This window comes from Pleurodeles waltl, chromosome 5 (assembly GCF_031143425.1).
Source record: "Pleurodeles waltl isolate 20211129_DDA chromosome 5, aPleWal1.hap1.20221129, whole genome shotgun sequence".
Lineage (NCBI taxonomy): Eukaryota > Metazoa > Chordata > Amphibia > Caudata > Salamandridae > Pleurodeles > Pleurodeles waltl.
Genome location: NC_090444.1, coordinates 1,399,389,958 through 1,399,411,661, shown reverse-complemented (window position 1 = coordinate 1,399,411,661; position 21,704 = coordinate 1,399,389,958). Strand labels below are relative to the sequence as shown.

The 21,704-nt window shown below is 48.3% G+C and overlaps 1 protein-coding gene across 10 annotated transcripts in view; it reads left to right on the top strand.

Annotated features, from left to right (window-relative positions):
- SENP6 (SUMO specific peptidase 6) overlaps positions 1–21,704 on the top strand; it is a 914,216-nt gene that overhangs the window by 494,114 nt on the left and 398,398 nt on the right. For all 10 annotated transcript variants that reach the window (XM_069235653.1, XM_069235659.1, XM_069235655.1 and 7 more), the window contains 2 exons: positions 8,974–9,086; positions 9,177–9,293. In XM_069235653.1, the coding sequence (XP_069091754.1) occupies positions 8,974–9,086; positions 9,177–9,293 (230 nt within the window). The remainder of the gene's footprint in view (positions 1–8,973; positions 9,087–9,176; positions 9,294–21,704) is intronic.

Sequence of the window (21,704 nt, the reverse complement as noted above, 5' to 3'; positions counted from 1 at the left end):
AGAGTGTGAGGAGTCTGTCCCTACACTTTCCAGTGAACATTTCCCAAAGGAGAGCACCCCAGTGAGATCTGTTCACTTTTCTGGTTACACAAGCCCTCTCAAAAGCTGTGAACCACTTGGTGATGTCATCACCATCTTCAAATTTTGTCACAATCCCTTTGGGGATTTTTAACATGTCAGGAGAATCTCTGACCCTATTTATATTGCTGCCACCATTGATGGGTCCTAGGCCCATCTCTTGTCTTTCCCTTTCTATGGCTAGGAGCTGTCTCTCTAAAGCCAATCTTTTGGCCATCCTGGCTAACAGGAGGTCATCTTCACTGAGAGCATCCTCAGTGATTTCAGAAATGTGGGACCCTCCTGTGAGGGACTCACTATTTCTGACTAACACAGTTGGAGACAGGACTTGAGGGGTCCTGTTCTCCCTATTTAGGACTGGAGGAGGGACATTGGCCTCCAAGTCACTAATTTCTTCCTCTGTGAGGTCATCATCAGAGGGGTTGGCTTTTTCAAACTCTGCCAACAGCTCCAGGAGCTGAATTTTGGTAGGTCTGGAGCCAATGGTTATTTTTTTGATATTACAGAGAGACCTTAGCTCCCTCATCTTAAGATGGAGGTAAGGTGTGGTGTCGAGTTCCACCACATTCATCTCTTTATCAGACATTATTTTGCTAAGAGTTGGAAGACTTTTTAAAGAATCTAAAACTGTTTCTAGAATCTAATTTCAAACTTTTAACAAACTTTTAAACTCTAAAAGACAATGCTAAACAGGGACTTAACACACAAGGCCCTAGCAGGACTTTTAAGAATTTAGAAAAATTTCAAATTGCAAAAATGAATTTCTAATGACAATTTTGGAATTTGTCGTGTGATCAGGTATTGGCTGAGTAGTCCAGCAAATGCAAAGTCTTGTACCCCACCGCTGATCCACCAATGTAGGAAGTTGGCTCTGTATGTGCTATTTCAAAGTAAGGAATAGCATGCACAGAGTCCAAGGGTTCCCCTTAGAGGTAAAATAGTGGTAAAAATAGATAATACTAATGCTCTATTTTGTGGTAGTGTGGTCGAGCAGTAGGCTTATCCAAGGAGTAGTGTTAAGCATTTGTTGTACATACACATAGACAATAAATGAGGTACACACACTCAGAGACAAATCCAGCCAATAGGTTTTTATATAGAAAAATATCTTTTCTTAGTTTATTTTAAGAACCACAGGTTCAAATTCTACATGTAATATCTCATTCGAAAGGTATTGCAGGTAAGTACTTTAGGAACTTCAAATCATCAAAATTGCATGTATACTTTTCAAGTTATTCACAAATAGCTGTTTTAAAAGTGGACACTTAGTGCAATTTTCACAGTTCCTAGGGGAGGTAAGTATTTGTTAGGTTAACCAGGTAAGTAAGACACTTACAGGGCTTAGTTCTTGGTCCAAGGTAGCCCACCGTTGGGGGTTCAGAGCAACCCCAAAGTCACCACACCAGCAGCTCAGGGCCGGTCAGGTGCAGAGTTCAAAGTGGTGCCCAAAACACATAGGCTAGAATGGAGAGAAGGGGGTGCCCCGGTTCCGGTCTGCTTGCAGGTAAGTACCCGCGTCTTCGGAGGGCAGACCAGGGGGGTTTTGTAGGGCACCGGGGGGGACACAAGCCCACACAGAAATTTCACCCTCAGCGGCGCGGGGGCGGCCGGGTGCAGTGTAGAAACAAGCGTCGGGTTCGCAATGTTAGTCTATGAGAGATCTCGGGATCTCTTCAGCGCTGCAGGCAGGCAAGGGGGGGATTCCTCGGGGAAACCTCCACTTGGGCAAGGGAGAGGGACTCCTGGGGGTCACTTCTCCAGTGAAAGTCCGGTCCTTCAGGTCCTGGGGGCTGCGGGTGCAGGGTCTCTTCCCAGGCGTCGGGACTTTAGGTTCAAAGAGTCGCGGTCAGGGGAAGCCTCGGGATTCCCTCTGCAGGCGGCGCTGTGGGGGCTCAGGGGGGACAGGTTTTGGTACTCACAGTATCAGAGTAGTCCTGGGGTCCCTCCTGAGGTGTTGGATCGCCACCAGCCGAGTCGGGGTCGCCGGGTGCAGTGTTGCAAGTCTCACGCTTCTTGCGGGGAGCTTGCAGGGTTCTTTAAAGCTGCTGGAAACAAAGTTGCAGCTTTTCTTGGAGCAGGTCCGCTGTCCTCGGGAGTTTCTTGTCTTTTCGAAGCAGGGGCAGTCCTCAGAGGATGTCGAGGTCGCTGGTCCCTTTGGAAGGCGTCGCTGGAGCAGGATCTTTGGAAGGCAGGAGACAGGCCGGTGAGTTTCTGGAGCCAAGGCAGTTGTCGTCTTCTGGTCTTCCGCTGCAGGGGTTTTCAGCTGGGCAGTCCTTCTTCTTGTAGTTGCAGGAATCTACTTTTCTAGGGTTCAGGGTAGCCCTTAAATACTAAATTTAAGGGCGTGTTTAGGTCTGGGGGGTTAGTAGCCAATGGCTACTAGCCCTGAGGGTGGGTACACCCTCTTTGTGCCTCCTCCCAAGGGGAGGGGGTCACAATCCTAACCCTATTGGGGGAATCCTCCATCTGCAAGATGGAGGATTTCTTAAAGTCAGAGTCACTTCAGCTCAGGGCACCTTAGGGGCTGTCCTGACTGGCCAGTGACTCCTCCTTGTTTTTCTCATTATTTTCTCCGGCCTTGCCGCCAAAAGTGGGGCCTGGCCGGAGGGGGCGGGCAACTCCACTAGCTGGAGTGTCCTGCTGGGTTGGCACAAAGGAGGTGAGCCTTTGAGGCTCACCGCCAGGTGTGACAATTCCTGCCTGGGGGAGGTGTTAGCATCTCCACCCAGTGCAGGCTTTGTTACTGGCCTCAGAGTGACAAAGGCACTCTCCCCATGGGGCCAGCAACATGTCTCGGTTTGTGGCAGGCTGCTAAAACTAGTCAGCCTACACAGATAGTCGGTTAAGTTTCAGGGGGCACCTCTAAGGTGCCCTCTGGGGTGTATTTTACAATAAAATGTACACTGGCATCAGTGTGCATTTATTGTGCTGAGAAGTTTGATACCAAACTTCCCAGTTTTCAGTGTAGCCATTATGGTGCTGTGGAGTTCGTGTTTGACAAACTCCCAGACCATATACTCTTATGGCTACCCTGCACTTACAATGTCTAAGGTTTTGTTTAGACACTGTAGGGGTACCATGCTCATGCACTGGTACCCTCACCTATGGTATAGTGCACCCTGCCTTAGGGCTGTAAGGCCTGCTAGAGGGGTGTCTTACCTATACTGCATAGGCAGTGAGAGGCTGGCATGGCACCCTGAGGGGAGTGCCATGTCGACTTACTCGTTTTGTCTTCACTAGCACACACAAGCTGGCAAGCAGGGTGTCTGTGCTGAGTGAGAGGTCTCCAGGGTGGCATAAGACATGCTGCAGCCCTTAGAGACCTTCCTTGGCATCAGGGCCCTTGGTACTAGAAGTACCAGTTACAAGGGACTTATCTGGATGCCAGGGTCTGCCAATTGTGGATACAAAAGTACAGGTTTAGGGAAAGAACACTGGTGCTGGGGCCTGGTTAGCAGGCCTCAGCACACTTTCAATTGTAAACATAGCATCAGCAAAGGCAAAAAGTCAGGGGGCAACCATGCCAAGGAGGCATTTCCTTACAGGGAATTATTGAGAAATGCACACAGAGGGCATCTTAAAGATGCCCCTGCATGCCAGCCCAACTGCTAGTGGTAGGCTGACCAGTCTTTGGCAGCCTGCCACTTCCAGACTAGTTTCTGGCCACATGGGGTGAGTGCCTTTGTGCTTTCTGTGGCCAGGAACAAAGTCTGTCCTGGGTGGAGGTGCTTCACACCTCCCCCTGCAGAAACAGTAACACCTGGCGGTGATCCTCAAAGGCTCAAGCCTGGTGTTACAACGCCCCAGGGCACTCCAGCTAGTGGAGATGCCCGCCCCTCGGACACAGCCCCCACTTTTGGCGGCAAGTCCGGGGAGATAATGAGAAAAACAAGGAGGAGTCACCTCCCTCGGCCAGGTCCACTCCTAAAGTGACCAGAGCTGATGTGACTCCTCCATAGAAAATCCTCCATCTTGTTTTGGAGGATTTAGCCCAATATGAATAGGGATGTGTGCCCCTCTCCCAAAAGGGAGGAGGGTGTAATCACCCTCCGGGACAGTAGCCATTGGCCACTGCCCTCCAGCCCTAACACACCCCTAAATTTAGTATTTAGGAGTGATCCTGAACCCAGGAAATCAGATTCCTGATGACCTACAAAGAAGGACTGCTGACCTGAAAACCCCACAGAGAAGAAGGAAGACGACAACTTCTTTGGCTCCAGCCCTACAGGCCTGTCTCCTGATTCAAAGAACCTGCAACAGCGTCGCATCCTGCGGGCCCAGTGACCTCTGCCGACTCAGAGGACTGCCCTGCTACTTCAAAAGACCAAGAAACTCCTGTGGACAGCGGCCCTGTCTAAACAAGCAAGAAGAAACCATCTTTAACGGGACTCCCACCTCACTCCAGCAGCGCGAGTCCCAACCACTCTGCACCTGACAGCCCTGGCCTGAGTCCAGAGAAACTAATGACCCAGAGAGGATCCCCAGGTGACTGACGATGTGTCCACCCTGGGCTAACCTCTCTGCACCCCAACGACGACGCCTGCAGAGGGAATCCCAAGGAACCTCCTGACCGCGGCTGCCTGGTAAGAAGAAACCCAACACCTGGGAGAAGCACTGCACCCGCAGCCCCCAGCCCCATGAAGAACCAATCATCCTTGCAGCAGTGACCAGTAGCTAGCCCTTGCCCAGTTGTAGGCTGGCCCGAGAAGCCCCCCTGTGCCCTGCCTGCAACGTCTGAGTGACCCCCGGGTCCATCCATTGATTTTTATCTCAAACCCAACGCCTTGTTTGCCCACTGCACCCGGCCGCCCCTGTGCCGCTGAGGGTGTACTTTGTGTGCCTACTTGGAAACGTTCCCCCCCCCCCCCCCCCCCCCCAGTGCTCTACAAAAAAAACCTGGTCTGCCCCTGAGGATGCAGGTACTTAACTGCTAGCAGACTGGAACTGGAGGACCCCCTGTCTCCTTAAGCGCCTATGTTATTTGGGCTCCTCTTTGACCTCTGCACCTGACTGGCCCTGTGTTGCTGGTGCTGGGTGTTTGGGGTTGACTTGAACCCCCAGCGGTGGGCTGCCTATGCCCCGGAGACCGAACTTGTAAGTGCTTTACTTACCTCAAAAACTAACCTGTACTTAGCTTCCCCAGGAACTGTTGAATTTTAGACTGTGTCCACTTTTAAAATATCTTATTGCCATTTATGCCAAACTGTGTACATTACTGTTTTGATTCAAAGTCCTATCTATAACTATCCAATTACCTTACATTTAATGTACTTACCTGCAATTTGAATCTTGTGATTCTAAACGAAGTTAAGAAAATATTTTTCTATATAAAAACCTATTGACCTGAAGTTAAGCCATTGAATGTGTGTTCACATTTATTGCCTGTGTGTGTACAACAAATGCTTAACCCTACCCTCTGATAAGCCTAACTGCGTGACCAAACTACCATAAATAGTGCATTAGTATTATATATTATTGCCTCTGTCAAGCCTCTTGGGGAACCCCTGGACTCTGTGTACACTATCTCTCACTTAGAGATAGAATATACAGAGCCAGCTTCCTACAAACCACCAGTATTGAAATATATGTCAAATGATCCTTAGGGGAACTCCACGCCTCAGGTCCTTCACAGATAATTCCTGCACTGGAGTACCCCACAGATACATCTGTTTGGCACCTCAGAAAACACAAAATGCCCAAACTTTGCCCCCAGATATCCACACCCACATGTAGTCCAGAGGGCAGTACACTATTGTTGATTTGGAATATTTGTGTATGCTTTTCCACCTCGCCCTCTGGTTTCCCTTCATGGTGCGGAATCTCAGGCGACAACATCAGCCCTCATTTTAGTAGTGCAAACTTGGGCCAGACAGCCCTGGTAATCCACCCTGCTGAAAAAATCCCTCAGCCCTCATGAGAGGCTCCTGTCAAAGTAGGCCTTCTCACAGAGAGACAAGGTCAATTCAGGCATATTTATCTTGGAAACCTCATCCTTGTTATTTTTCACTTGACGTCCTAGATTTATAGTACCACAGCCTTCCTCAGAAATGTGCGTGCATCTTATCGGAAGCCCGATGGCCCACAACACAGGCTTGGTATGTGGCAAAATGGAAAATTTCTGTTTGACATAATCTCCAAAAACGTGGGTTCGTTAAAGCCTATATTCCAGAATATTATTAGCTACCTTTTGCACTCACAGAAAGTAGTTCTACGCTTCTAGTCGCAGCCTACATGGAGAACAGGGGACGCTTGTCCCTCTTAACAATTCCTGTTGGTAAGGTATTCATAGCGGACCTTAAGAGATAACCCCTTAGGTATCTACTGTGACTGTGAGAAATCTCTATGTAGTCCTCACCAGGCTCGTGGAACCCTCTTTAAGCCTATGCTGTCAATCTCATTTCAGTTCTTCTCATGGAAAATGGCCTTTCTGGAAGCCATTACATCGCCTAGATGCTTTAGTGAACTGCAGGCGTTCATTCTGGAAGAGCCCTAGATCCAGGTCCACTAGGACTAGGTTTGCTTTACACCGAATCCTAAGTTCCTCCCTAGGATGGTGTCATGCTTCCACCTTAACCAAACCCTTGAGTTCCCAGTATTCTTCCCACAGCCAAAGTCCTTTGCTGAGAGAGCACTCCACACACTAGATGTCAAGAGCTCTTAAATATTAATTTGAGAGGACCCAAGCCTTTCCATAAGTTGTGCCAGTTCTTTTTGTCCTTTGCAGAGCTTCAGAAAGGACCCCCATCTCCAAGGCAGGCATATCTAGGTGGATAGCCAAGTCTATTCAAACATGATATAAAGCAAACCGGGTTCTCCCTGCTTCTTTCAGAGATCGCTCCACCCACAAGAAAGGAGTCAATATGACCCTCCTAAGGAACATCGCACTAGCAAATATTTTCAAGGTAGCCACCTATTAAACACACATTTACCAAGCACTGCTATGTTGAAAATTATCTGATTGACATGCCATGGTGGGTTAAACAGTGTTAAGGGCCTTGTTCCAAACATCTGCATCGTCGACATGCTAGCCAATGCTTCTAGAAGGCACTGCTTCCAGTTAGTGCTGAGCATGTGTACATATGGCTATGCATGCTACAATGGTAAATTATACTTTACCTGTAAGCAGCTGTTCATAGTGTGTATTGCTGTAGGTTCTCATGCTTCAGTTCCCTGACCAGATTCCGGTCTCTTGCAGATCTCTTGCTTTATATTCACTGCACATAGTCCTTCACACATCTTACTTAGTTTACACTTCAAATATACTCTAACCCCCTGTGCGAAATAAAATTTAACATGGAGTCTGTGCTATAGCACAGTGTATACTAAAAAGAGGACTCACTTCATCTCATGACTCATAAGATTCTTTGAACAAAAACAACTTGTAGTCGTCCCAGCCCAACATTAATTGGCATGGGTATGCTAAGCATGTGAATCTACAACACTACAAGCTATAAACATGTTTACCGGGTAAGTATTGTTTTCCCCTATCAATCTGTGGGCAAGATTATAGGGGGGGTGGGAAACGAGGGCCATAACAGTTAAATCATTAGCTCTGACCTAAAAAATTATGAAAACCAGGCAGTCCCTTCTCCTGAGACCCTCTAGGTCCCTTTTTGTCATCAAACATAAGCCTGACACTGCCTCCTCTTCCAATGCCACATTTTAAATGTGCTATCATTTAGTTAAAGGTGTCTCTGTCACAGAGTGTCATGATTCACATAATGCATGTGGGAAATATAAATTGTTTCACAATAATCATTTTAGCTAGAAGACAATGGTGCACTTTGGTTTAAAAAAAATAATAATAATAATAATAATAATAATTGTGTCAATCCAATGTCCTTTTTCAGCAGCCTGACAACTTTAGCATTTGTCTTAAGAATTACCCTTAAAGATGTTGGCTATTGCTTCTGGGCTTCATGTATTTGCCACATCAAAGTATTTTATTTTAGTCTGTTTGATACTCTCCTTGGCTATCTTTGATGCCGCCCATTAAATTGTTTCTCATAATCTAGGGAGACCACTGCATTCGTAATGGACACACTTACAGTAGTTGTAAAGGGATTCATTTATCATATTGCTCGTGTGATAGAGAGACTTTTGGGTAGGAATGATGAACCACACCCCATTCGCCAGAGAACTTAAGTCCCAGCTCTCTGTGCATTGGAGTCTATCAAATGATCCCCAGGGGAAGATTTGAATTGTTCTTCCGAGTCGAGAGAGAATTTTTTGGAGGTCTACCTTCCTAAATCACTGATTCCTATGTTTTAAGAAGGAACATTGTTAACAGACTTGAAGATGTTGGACTTAACATCGAAAATTATGAAAAAGGCAATTGTTTTCTACATTTTCTCAAACAGTAATACTCTTAGTTCTTACACCTACTCCGCATTCTTTAAAGATTTCTCGGCCACCTCATTTTTGGTGGTCCTGCCCTTGTGAAGATTGAGTTGGTGGCTCACTGTCAGAAGTCTGCTTTGAACACTTTCTTTAATAGTATGGTCTTTAGGTCTTTGTTTTTTGTTTGTTGGTCTGGACATTGAGGTAGTGAGTGAGTTTATTGGCCCTGAGCTGTGATCTGGTGACTTTTAACATAATCCATTATAAATATTTTATGCTTCTTAATTCCATATGTTAAGCGGGTTTGCCTTTTCTATTTTTCATGGAGGTTTTGATGATAATGTTGAGTGTTAGGGATAACAGCTGTCTATTAACTTTCTCTTGCAGGTACACTGGAGTCCATCACAGGAAATAATTCCTATTGTTTAACAGTTTTTTTTGGTCAAGATTGAATAGAACCGTAGCTTTAATTGTAACCTTATTTCTGACTGCATATTGTTGAGATACTCATTACCAATTGTATACTTAAATACTTGAATTAATTGCATTTTTTAGATTGTATCTGAACCAAAAAGGCTGAGAAGCAGTGCTTCTCCCTTACAATTTTTTGAGGACGACGATGAAGAAAGTGGAGAATCGCACAGTGTCTTCATAGGACCAATTGTAAAGTATGTTATCTTTTTCTTGTTACAGTGTACCCTTTTGTGATTGTTTTTTTTTTCCCAATTAATGAATCATATCTTTTTTTTTTTTTTCAGATTGATTGTTTATCCACCTCCTCCAGCAAAAGGTGGTATTTCAGTAACCAATGAAGACCTCCATTGCCTAAATGAAGGAGAATTCCTAAATGATGTCATTATTGATTTTTATTTGAAGTAAGTTTTTTTTTTTTTTTCTCAAAATAGTGTACAGTGTCAGTTAGTGTATTGGTTTGCCATTGGAAAGTGCTTTACATAAACAGATTTTACATTTTTATTTCAGCCAAGGTGTACTTTTTCAATACTCGAAGAATTTTCTGAATAAACTGTTACCTGGTTTGAATCTGCTCTAAAGGAAAGTTGTTCTCTATTATGGTGTTCACACTATACATATGTGCAGATCACATTTACTTTTTTTAAACAGATTTTGTGATGCTCCAGGTCTGAATTTTGACATGTCTTTTAGTTGAAGGAAGCGGATAAGATAAATCTGTCATATCTGATAGAGACTTCTAGTTGCAGATTCCTTACCTTAGAATTTTCCCCCAGGCTTCAGACTGGATCCGGCGATTTGTTTTCTTTGAGCAATACTCTTGCGCGTCGGTAGATGCAGTCGGTCGACTCCACAGGTGGTGTTGGCGTCTTAGTCGCTGTGATGACGTCAGGAGTAGTACATAGACGCTGCCTCAGCCGTGAAATAAGTTATTTTCTTTCCTTGCCACACGCTGATCCAGAGACAGCTACCCTTGGTCACTTTTTGACCGACTTTGACTCTGTCGCCTTTTGGTGAGGTTTTTTTGGTGCGTCGAGGGATGTCCCCGAAGACTGGCTTCAAACCGTGCAAGGACTGTCACCGCATGATGTCGGTGACGGATCCGCATCTGGGCTGTTTGTGGTGCCTGGAGCGCGCCCACAGCCAGAAGTTATGCTCCGGGGGCTGGGCCATGCACCAGAAGGCCTTGAGGGAGCGGTCCCTCAAGCTTATGGTGGCCCGGCGCTCTACTCCGCATAGGTCCCTGTCTCATTCGAGGGGAATGTCTCGAGACCGGTCGCGGAGCCACCACCATTCATTTTCTTCGAAGTCTTTGGGTCAAGGGCAGAATAAGTTGAAGAGATCACGTCATCCTTCGACTTCGCCCAGTCGCTTTGCTAATGCGACATCGGAAGAGCGTCAGCGATAGAAGCCTCCGTCTTCGGAGCCTGCTTCTGGGTCCACTTTGCACCTTTCCAAGTTTTCGGGAGATGAGGCGACCCCTGCCCAATTAAAGGAGTTTTATAAGGCCAGGCGCCTCATTTTTGGGCTGCCCGACCCCGCTATGGCTCCTTTGGGCCCCAGCGTTTGTCAGAGGGCCTTTGGGTTCTGCACCTGCGGCTCTAGCCACCAAACTCCCCCTCTGGATTTGCTCTTGGATCTGCACCAGCGCCGGTCATACCATAGAGACCTTTCTGGGTGCTGGTTTGATAGATTGTCAACGCTCCCGACGTCGTGGTGCCCACCATTGACGTTGACCCAATCCTGATCCCTGACGATTCGGGCCGTCGTTGGCCAATGCCGCCTCCCTCTGCGGTGGGGCCTATTCACCCCTTGTTGGATTCTAATCCTTACTCTTATGGGTTCGAATTCGGGGATGGATTGGAGGAGTCCCTGGGCCCTTATGAATACCAGGATGACCCAAATTTGGACTCTGTACAGGAGTTGGGCGAGGCCAGTGGTCTGGATACCTCTACAGATGCTGGCATGCTGTCGTCCTTCTACTGTGGCTACGGCAGAGGGAGCAACTTATTTTATGGTGATCAGTAGGGTGGCTGAGGTCCTCGGCCTTGAGCTGCCTCCTGTTCAGGTCAGATCTAATCTCCTGATGGAGGTGCTTCAACCAGGACTTCCACATCTGTGCCTCTTTTTCCATTCAATGAAGCCCTCACCGATGTCCTTCTGGGTACTTGGTCCAGACCCAATATGGGAGCTCCTGTGAACAGGACATCCCTTGCCACCATCCGCCTGCCCTAAACGACCCTAAATTCCTGTCCCAGCACCCCACGTCTGAGAGCCTTTCCATCCACGCATTCTCATCCTTGGGCGCATTCCCTTCTACACCTCCGGATAGGGAATCAAAAAGGCTGAAACAATTTGGGAAGAAGATGTTTTCTTCCTCCGGTCTCGATCTGGTGTCAGTGAGCACCACATGCCTTTTGGGCCACTATATCCACACACTGTGGGATAAGGTTGCGCAAGTTCTGCCGCAGATACACGAGAAGGCCCATGCTATCCTCTCAAGCTGTCACCGATGGGAGGGACGCGGCATAGTTTAATATCGGATGTGGGCTGGACATGACCAATTCTAAGTAGATAGGTTGAGGCGACGTTGGCCTTGAGTCCCCATGCCTGGTTTACGTACATCTGGTTTCTCAGGGGTTGTCCAACAGACTCATATGGGCATGCCCTTTGACTCCTGTCTCTTTGGAGATGGGGCAGACTCTGCTTTGGAGAGGTTCAAGAACTCCCAAGCTACGGCTCGGTCCCTTGGACTTTCCACTACCCCTTGTCCCCAACAGTCTGCCTTTCTCCCCTTTCGTGGCCACGGAAGGGGCTCCCTGTCGCGTCCCCTTCCCAGCCACCGTGCCACCCATGCTGTTCAGCTGCTGGGTGGCCGGGAATGCGGACTCCCACGTGGTTGTCGGACAGGGAACCAGAGGTCTGCACAGTCCATCCCTGCCGCATCCTCCAAACCCTTGTAGTCCGTCCCCTCATTCTGGTCCAGTTGACAGCTGAAATCACCATCACCTCCCCCACTAGGAATCCATCACTACGGACAGGCGGATTTTGCAGATCGTTCGAAGGGGCTACTCCCTCCCCTTCAAATCTGCCCTACCGGCCATGCCTCCATAAGTCAACCATATACCGAAGGATAATTGGGCACTTCTCCACCAGGAAGTTTCGGCTCTTTTGGCCAAGGGAGCCATAGAGAGGGTCCCTACGCCAGAAGTAGGTCGTGGTTGTCATTCCCACTGCTTTCTGGTGCCCAAAAAAGGCAAGGGTTTATTGTAGGAAGTTGGCTCTGTATATACTACTTCAAAGTAAGAAATAGTGTGCACAGAGTCCAAGGGTTCCCCTTAGAGGTAAGTCAGTGGCAAAATTAGATAAGTCTAATGCTCTGTTTTGTGGTAGTGTGGTCGAGCAGTTGGCCTATCAGAGAGTAGTGTTAAGCATTTGTTGTACACCCACAGGCAATACATGAGGAACACACACTCAAATACTTACTCCAGGCCAATAGGTTTTTATATAGAAAAATATATTTTCTTAGTTTATTTTAGGAACCACAGGTTCAAGATTTGAAGTAAACACATAAAATGCAAGGTACTTCACACAGGGGAGTTAGGAACTTTGAATAAAAGCAATATCATATACAGTCTTTGTTGAAATGGCAATAAGCTATTTTAAAAGTGGACACTTCAAAAATCAACAGTTCCTGGGGGAGGTAAGTAAAGGTTAGATTGTGAGGTAAGACACTTACAAGTCTCAGTTCCTGGGCATGGGCAGCCCATCGTTGGGGGTTCAAGGCAACCCCAAAGTTACAACACCAGCAGCTCAGGACCGGTCAGGTGCAGAGGTCAAAGAGGTTTCCAAAACACACAGGCGCCTATGGAGAACAGGGGTATTCCAGGTTCCAGTCTGCCAGCAGGTAAGTACCTGCGTCCTCGGGGGCAGGCCAGGGGGGTTTTGTAGAGCACTGGGGGGGACACAAGTAGGCACACAAAACACACCCTCAGCAGCAAAGTAGGCATCAGGTTTTAGATAGGAAACAATGGAGGCACCTGTGGGTCACTCTAGCGGTGCAGGGAGGCACCGAGGGGGCTTCTTGGGACAGCCACCACCTGGGCTAGGCAGAGGGTCGTCTGAGGGTCACCACTGCGTCGAAGTACAGTTCCTTCAGGTCCTGGGGGCTGCGAGTGCAGTGTTGGTTTCAGGCAGTCGCGGTCAGGGGGAGCCGTTGGATTCTCCCTGCAGGTGTCGCTGTGGTGGCTCAGGTGGGTCATCTCTGGTTACTCACGGGCTGGCAGTCGCCGGGGACTCCTCACTGAGGTGTTGGTTCTCTGAATCTCGAGCCGGGGGCGTCGGGTGCAGAGTGAGAAGTCTCACGCTTCCGGCGGGAAATGTGCAGTCTTTGGAAGTTGCTTGTTTGTTGCAAAGAAGTAGCTGGTTTTGAACAGGGCCGCTGTTCACAGGAGTTTCTTGGTCGTTTAGTCCAGGGCAGTCCTCTGAGGCTTCAGAGGTCGCTGGTTGCAGGTTTTCAAAGTTGGAGACGGGCTTGTAGGGCTGGGGCCAAAGCAGTTGTCGTCATCCATCTTCTCTGCAGGCTTGTATGTCATCAGTCCTTCTTGTTTCTTCAGGTTGCAGGAATCCAGTTTCCTAGGTTTTGGGGTGCCCCTGTCTGGTGTGTGGCAGGCTGGCAGAAACTCGCCAGCCTACACTAGAAGTCGGATTGGTATTTAGGGGGCATCTCTAAGATGCCCTCTGGGTGTATGTTACAATAAATTGCATACTTGCATCAGTGTGCATTTATTGTGCTGGGAAGTTTGATACCAAACTTCCCAGATTTCAGTGTAGCCATTATGGAACTGTGGAGTTCGTGTTTGACAAACTCCCAGACCATATACACTTATGGCTACCCTGCACTTACAATGTCTAGGGTTTTGCTTAGCCACTGTAGGGGCATAGTGCTCATGCACTTATGCCCTCACCTGTGGTATAGTGCACTCTGCCTTAGGGCTGTAAGGCCTGCTAGAGGGGTGACTTACCTATGTCACAGGCAGTGTGAGGTTGGCATGGCACTTTGAGGGGAGTGCCATGTCGACTTAGTCTTTTTCTCCCCACCAGCACACACAAGCTGTGAGGCAGTGTGTATGCGCTGAGTGAGGGGTCCCCAGGGTGACATAAGACATGCTGCAGCCCTTTGAGACCTTCCCTGGCATCAGGGCCCTTGGTACCAGGGGTACCAGTTACAAGGGACGTATCTGAGTGCCAGGGCTGCGGCAATTGTGGAAGCAAAGGTACAGTTTAGGGAAATAACACTGGTGCTGGGGCCTGGTTAGCAGGGTCCCAGCACACTTTCAATCAAAACTTAGCATCAGCATAGGCAAAAAGTTAGGGGGTAACCATGCCAAGAAGGCATTTCCATACACATTGGAACTGGACCCTTTCATTTGCAGGTCCTCTTCTGACTGGATCCATCTTCTGTTTCTTCCAGTTTTGCACTGTCCTCTTACAAAGGGTCTCTCTGGGTTTTGGAAAAAACAGTTACTTAACCATTCTCTCCTGGTAGCTGGGGGACACTCTGGTACTCACCTTTTGGGGTTCCTCCAGCTCCCCTCTACAGGTTCTCCATAGGTGCCTGTGTGTTTTGGGCACCTCTTTGACCTCTGCACCTGACCGGCCCTGAGCTGCTGGTGTGGTAACTTAGAGGTTGCCTTGAACCCCCAACGGTGGGCTGCCTATGCCCCAGAACTGAGACTTGTAAGTGTTTTACTTATCTCCTAATCTGACCTTTACTTACCTCCCCCAGGAACTGTTGATTTTTGCAGTGTGTCCACTTTGAAAATAGGTTATTGCCATTTTTACAAAGACTGTATGTAAGGAAATGCCTCCTTGGCATGGTTACCCCCTGACTTTTTGCCTTTGCTGATGCTATGTTTTGAATTGAAAGTGTGCTGAGGCCTGCTAACCAGGCCCCAGCACCAGTGTTCTTTCCCTAACCTGTACTTTTGTTTTCACAATTGGCACACCCTGGCATCCAGGTAAGTCCCTTGTAACTGGTACCCCTGGTACCAAGGGCCCTGATGCCAGGGAAGCTCTCTAAGGGCTGCAGCATGTCTTATGCCACCCTGGGGATCCCTCACTCAGCACAGACACACTGCTTGCCAGCTTGTGTGTGCTGGTGAGGACAAAACGAGTAAGACGACATGGCACTCCCCTCAGGGTGCCATGCCAACCTCACACTGCCTATGCTGTATAGATAAGTCACCCCTCTAGCAGGCCGTACAGCCCTAAGGCAGGGTGCACTACACCATAGGTGAGGGTACCAGTGCATGAGCACTGTGCCCCTACAGTGTCTAAGCCAAACCTTAGACATTGTAAGTGCAGGGTAGCCACAAGAGTATATGGTCTGGGAGTCTGTCCAACACGAACTCCACAGCACCATAATGGCTACACTGAAAACTGGGAAGTTTGGTATCAAACTTCTCAGCACAATAAATGCACACTGATGCCAGTGTACATTTTATTGTAAAATACACCCCAGAGTGCACCTTAGAGGTGCCCCCTGAAACCTTAACCAACTACCTGTGTAGCCTGACTGGTTTTAGCAGCCTGCCACATTCGAGACATGTTGCTGGCCACATGGGGAGAGTGCCTTTGTCACTCTGTGGCCAGTAACAAAGCCTGCACTGGGTGGAGATGCTATCACCTCCCCCAGGCAGGAGCTGTAACACCTGGCGGTGAGCCTCAAAGCCTCACCCCCTTTGTTCCAGCACCACAGGGCACTCCAGCCAGTGGAGTTGCCCGCCCCCTCCGGCCACGGCCACACTTTTGTCGGCAAGGCCGGGGGAGATAATGAGAATAACAAGGAGGTGTCACTGGCCAGTCAGGACAGCCCCTAAGGTGTCCTGAGCTGAAGTGACTCTAACTTTTAGAAATCCTCCATCTTGCAGATGGAGGATTCCCCCAATAGGGATAGGAATGTGACCCCCTCCCCTTGGGAGGAGGCACAAAGAGGGTGTACCCACCCTCAGGGCTAGTAGCCATTGGCTACTAACCCCCCAGACCTAAACAAGCCCTTAAATTTAGTATTTAAGGGCTCCGCTGAACCTAAGAATTTAGATTCCTGCAACTTACGAAGAAGAGGACTGCTGAGCTGAAAAACCCCTGCAGAGAAGACGGAGACACCAACTGCTTTGGCCCCAGCTCTACCGGCCTGTCTCCCTCCTTCAGAAGAAAACTGCTCCAGCGACACTTTCCCCAGGACCAGCGACCTCTGAATCCTCAGAGGACTGCCCTGCTTCCAAAAGACCAAGAAACTCCCGAGAACAGCGGCCCTATTCAACAAAGACTGCAACTTTGTTTCCAGAGGAACAGATTTAAAGACCCCTGCAATCCCCGCAAGAAGCGTGAGACTTGCAACACTGCACCGGGCGACCCCGACTCGACTGGTGGAGAAACAACGCTACAGGGAGGACCCCCCGGCGACTCCGAGACTGTGAGTAACCAAAGTTGTCCCCCCTGAGCCCCCACAGCAACGCCTGCAGAGGGAATCCCGAGGCTCCCCCTGACCGCGACTGCCTGACTCTAAAATCCCGATGCCTGGAAAAGACCCTCCACTCGCAGCCCCCAGGACCAGAAGGATCGGAACTCCAGTGCAGGAGTGACCCCCAGGAGGCCCTCTCCCTTGCCCAGGTGGTGGCTACCCCGAGGAGCCCCCCCCTTGCCTGCCTGCATCGCTGAAGAGACCCCTTGGTCTCTCATTGAAACCTATTGAAAACCCGACGCGTGTTTGCACACTGCACCCGGCCGCCCCAGTGCTGCTGAGGGTGTACTTTCTGAGCTGACTTGTGTCCCCCCCGGTGCCCTACAAAACCCCCCTGGTCTGCCCTCCGAAGACGCGGGTACTTACCTGCTGGCAGACTGGAACCGGGGCACCCCCTTCTCCATTGAAGCCTATGTGTTTTGGGCACCACTTTGAACTCTGCACCTGACCGGCCCTGAGCTGCTGGTGTGGTGACTTTGGGGTTGCTCCGAACCCCCAACGGTGGGCTACCTTGGACCCCAATTTGAACCCCGTAGGTGGTTTACTTACCTGCAAGAACTAACAATTACTTACCTCCCCCAGGAACTGTTGAAAATTGCACTGTGTCCACTTTTAAAATAGCTATATGTGGTTTATGTAAAAAGTATATATGCTATTGTGATTATTCAAAGTTCCTAAAGTACTTACCTGCAATACCTTTCAAATGAGATATTACATGTAGAATTTGAACCTGTGGTTCTTAAAATAAACTAAGAAAATATATTTTTCTATACAAAAACCTATTGGCCTGGAATTGTCTCTGAGTGTGTGTTCCTCATTTATTGCCTGTGTGTATGTACAACAAATGCTTAACACTACTCCTTTGATAAGCCTACTGCTCGACCACACTACCACAAAATAGAGCATTAGTATTATCTCTTTTTGCCACTATCTTACCTCTAAGGGGAACCCTTGGACTCTGTGCATACTATTCCTTACTTTGAAATAGTGCATACAGAGCCAACTTCCTACATTGGTGGATCAGCGGTGGGGTACAAGACTGTGCATTTGCTGGACTACTCAGCCAATACCTGATCACACGACAAATTCCAAAAATTGTCATTAGAAATTGATTTTTGCAATTTGAACTATTTTTCAAAATTTTTAAAAGTCCTGCTAGGGCCTTGTGTTAGTCCCTGTTAGCATTTCTTTTAGAGTTTAAAAGTTTTGTGAAAGTTTGAATTAGACTCTAGAACTAGTTTTAGATTCTTAAGAAGTATTCTAACTTTTAGAAGTATAATGTCTAGTGCAGATGTGAATGTGGAGGAACTCGACCTCACACCTTACCTCCATCTTAAGATGAGGGAGCTAAGGTCACTCTGCAAAATAAAGAAAATAGCAATGGGCCCCAGACCTTCCAAACTACAGCTCCAGGAGCTTTTGGCAGAGTTTGAAAGAGCCAACCCCTCTGAGGATGGCAACACAGAGGATGAAGATAGTGACTTGGAAGAAAATTCCCACCTACCAGTCCTAACTAGGGAGAACAGGGCCTCTTCAGCCCTGTCTCCAAATATAATGGTCAGAGATGCTGCTTCCCTCACAGGAGGGACCAACCTCTCTGAAATCACTGAGGATAACCCCAGTGAAGAGGACATCCAGTTAGCCACGATGGCCAAAAGATTGGCTTTTTTCAAAGACAGATCCTAGCCATAGAAAGGGAAAGACAAGAGATGGGCCTAGGACCCATCAATGGTGGCAGCAACATAACTAGGGTCAGAGATTCTCCTGGCATGTTGAAAATCCCTAAAGGGATTGTGACTAAATATGAAGATGGTGATGACATCACCAAATGGTTCACAGCTTTTGAGAGGGCTTGTGTAACCAGAAAAGTGACCAGATCTCACTGGGGTGCTCTCCTTTGGGAAATGTTCACTGGAAAGTGTAGGGATAGACTCCTCACACTCTCTGGAAAAGATGCAGAATCTTATGACCTCATGAAGGGTACCCTGATTGAGGGCTTTGGATTCTCCACTGAGGAGTATGGGATTAGATTCAGGGGGGCTCAAAAATCCTTGAGCCAGACCTGGGTTGATTTTGTAGACTACTCAGTAAAAACACTAGATGGTTGGATTCAAGGCAGTGGTGTAAATGATTATGATGGGCTGTACAATTTATTTGTGAAAGAATATCTGTTAAGTAATTGTTTCAGTGACAAACTGCATCAGCATCTGGTAGACCTAGGACCAATTTCTCCCCAAGAATTGGGAAAGAAGGCGGACCATTGGGTCAAGACTAGGGTGACCAAGACTTCCACAGGGGGTGACCAAAAGAAAGGGGTCACAAAGCCTCCCCAGGGGAAGGGTGTTGAGACATCCAAAAACAAAAATAGTAAAGAGTCTTCTACAGGCCCCCAAAAACCTGCACAGGAGGGTGGGCCCAGAGCCTCTTCACAAACCAATTTTGGGTACAAGGGTAAAAGCTTTGATCCCAAAAAGGCCTGGTGTCGTAGCTGTAATCAGCCTGGACACCAAACTGGAGACAAGGCCTGTCCCAAGAAAACAACCACTTCTAACTCCACTCCAGCTAACACTGGAATGGCTAGTCTCCAAGTGGGATCAACAGTGTGCCCAGAGCAAATCAGGTGCCTGGCCTCCTAACATCCAAAAATACAGGCAGCAGCTCTTAATTAATGGGACAAGTGTAGAAGGCCTGAGGGATACAGGTGCCAGTGTCACCATGGTGACAGAGAAACTGGTTTCCCCTGGTCAATACCTGGCTGGACAAACTTATCCAGGCACCAATGCTGACAATCAAACTAAAGTACATCCCATGGCTATGGTAACTTTAGAGTGGGGAGGGGTCAATGGCCTGAAACAGGTGGTGGTCTCCTCAAATATCCCAGTAGACTGTTTGCTTGGAAATGACCTGGAGTCCTCAGCCTGGGCTGAGGTAGAACTGAAAACCCATGCAGCCATGCTGGGTATCCCTGATCTGGTGTGTGTCAAGACAAGGGCACAGTGCAAGGCTCAGGGTGAAAAAGTAGATCTGGAGTCTGGAAAAAGGGCCCAGCCTACCAAGAGGAAAGGAAAGACAGCTGGGAAACCAGCTGCAACACAACAACATAAAGAGAACCTCTCTTCCCAGGAAGAAGTTCTGCCCTCTGAGGGAACTGAGCCTATGGAATTGGAACCTTATCAGGTTGAGCTCTTAGGCCCAGGGGGACCCTCAAGGGAGCAGTTGTGTAAGGGGCAAGGAACCTGTCCCTCTCTTGAAGGCCTTAGGCAGCAAGCTGCTGAAGAGTCCAATGGCAAGAAAACTGGAACACATAGGGTCTATTGGGAAGATGGGCTCCTGTACACTGAGGCAAGAGACCCCAAACCTGGTGCCACTAGGAGAGTGGTAGTGCCTCAGGAGTTCAGAAAGTTCATTCTGACCTTAGCCCATGATATTCCCCTTGCTGGGCATTTGGGACAAACCAAGACGTGGGAGAGACTAGTCAACCACTTCTACTGGCCCAACATGTCCCAGAAAGTTAAGGAGTTTTGTGTCTCCTGTACCACCTGTCAAGCCAGTGGTAAGACAGGTGGACATCCAAAGGCCCCCCTCATTCCACTTCCAGTGGTGGGGATCCCCTTTGAAAGAGTGGGTGTGGACATAGTGGGTCCACTTGAACCTCCCACAGCCTCAGGAAATATGTACATCCTAGTAGTAGTGGATCATGCTACTAGGTATCCTGAAGCTATTCCCCTTAGGTCGACTACTGCCCCTGCAGTAGCCAAGGCCCTCATTGGTATCTTTACCAGAGTGGGCTTCCCTAAGGAGCTGGTGTCTGACAGAGGTACCAACTTCATGTCAGCATACCTGAAACACATGTGGAATGAGTGTGGAGTGACTTATAAATTCACTACACCCTATCATCCACAAACTAATGGCCTTGTTGAGAGATTCAACAAGACAAAGGGCATGATCATGGGGCTCCCAGAAAAACTCAAAAGGAGATGGGATGTCCTCTTGCCATGTCTGCTTTTCGCTTACAGAGAGGTGCCTTAGAAGGGAGTAGGGTTCTCACCCTTTGAACTTCTGTTTGGCCACGCTGTAAGGGGACCACTAGCTCTTGTGAAAGAAGGCTGGGAGAGACCTCTTCATGAGCCTAAACAAGACATAGTGGACTATGTACTTGGCCTTCGTTCAAGGATGGCAGAGTACATGGAAAAGGCAAGTAAAAACCTTGAGGCCAGCCAACAGCTCCAGAAGTTTTGGTATGACCAAAAGGCTGCAATGGTTGAATTTCAACCAGGGCAGAAAGTCTGGGTTTTGGGCATGTGGCTCCCAGGGCACTTCAGGACAGATGGAGTGGCCCTTACCCAGTGCTAGAGAAGAAGAGTCAGGTCACCTACCTGGTGGACCTAGGCACTAGCAGGAGCCCCAAGAGGGTGATCCATGTGAACCGCCAAAAGCTCTTCCATGATAGGGCTGATGTGAATCTGTTGATGGTAACAGATGAGGACCAGGAAGCTGAGAGTGAACCTCTCCCTGATCTCCTCTCATCAAACCCTAAAGATGGCTCAGTGGATGGAGTGATCTATTCAGACACCTCTCTAGCCAACAGCAATCTGACTGTAGGAAGCTCCTGCAGCAGTTTGCTGAGCTCTTTTCCCTAACCACTGGTCAGACACACCTGTGTACCCATGATATGGACACAGGAGACAGCATGCCTGTCAAAAACGAAATATTCAGACAGTCTGACCAAGTTAAGGAAAGCATCAAGGTGGAAGTCCACAAGATGCTGGAATTGGGAGTAATTGAGCACTCTGACAGCCCCTGGGCTAGCCCAGTGGTCTTAGTCCCCAAACCTCACACCAAAGATGGAAAGAGAGAGAGGAGGTTTTGTGTGGACTACAGAGGACTTAATTCTGTCATCAATACAGATGCCCATCCCATTCCTAGAGCTGATGAACTGATTGATAAATTAGGTGCTGCCAAATTCTTAAGTACCTTTGACTTAACAGCAGGGTACTGGCAAATCAAAATGGCACCTGGAGCAAAAGAAAAGACAGCATTCTCCACACCTGATGGGCATTATCAGTTTACTGTTATGCCCTTTGGTTTAAAGAATGCCCCTGCCATCTTCCAAAGGTAGGTGAATCAAGTCCTTGCTGGCTTGGAGTCCTTTAGTGCAGCTTATCTTGATGATATTGCTGTCTTTAGCTCCAACTGGCAGGATCACCTGGTCCACCTGAAGAAGGTTTTGAAGGCTCTGCAATCAGCAGGCCTCTCTATCAAGGCATCCAAATGCCAGATAGGGCAGGGA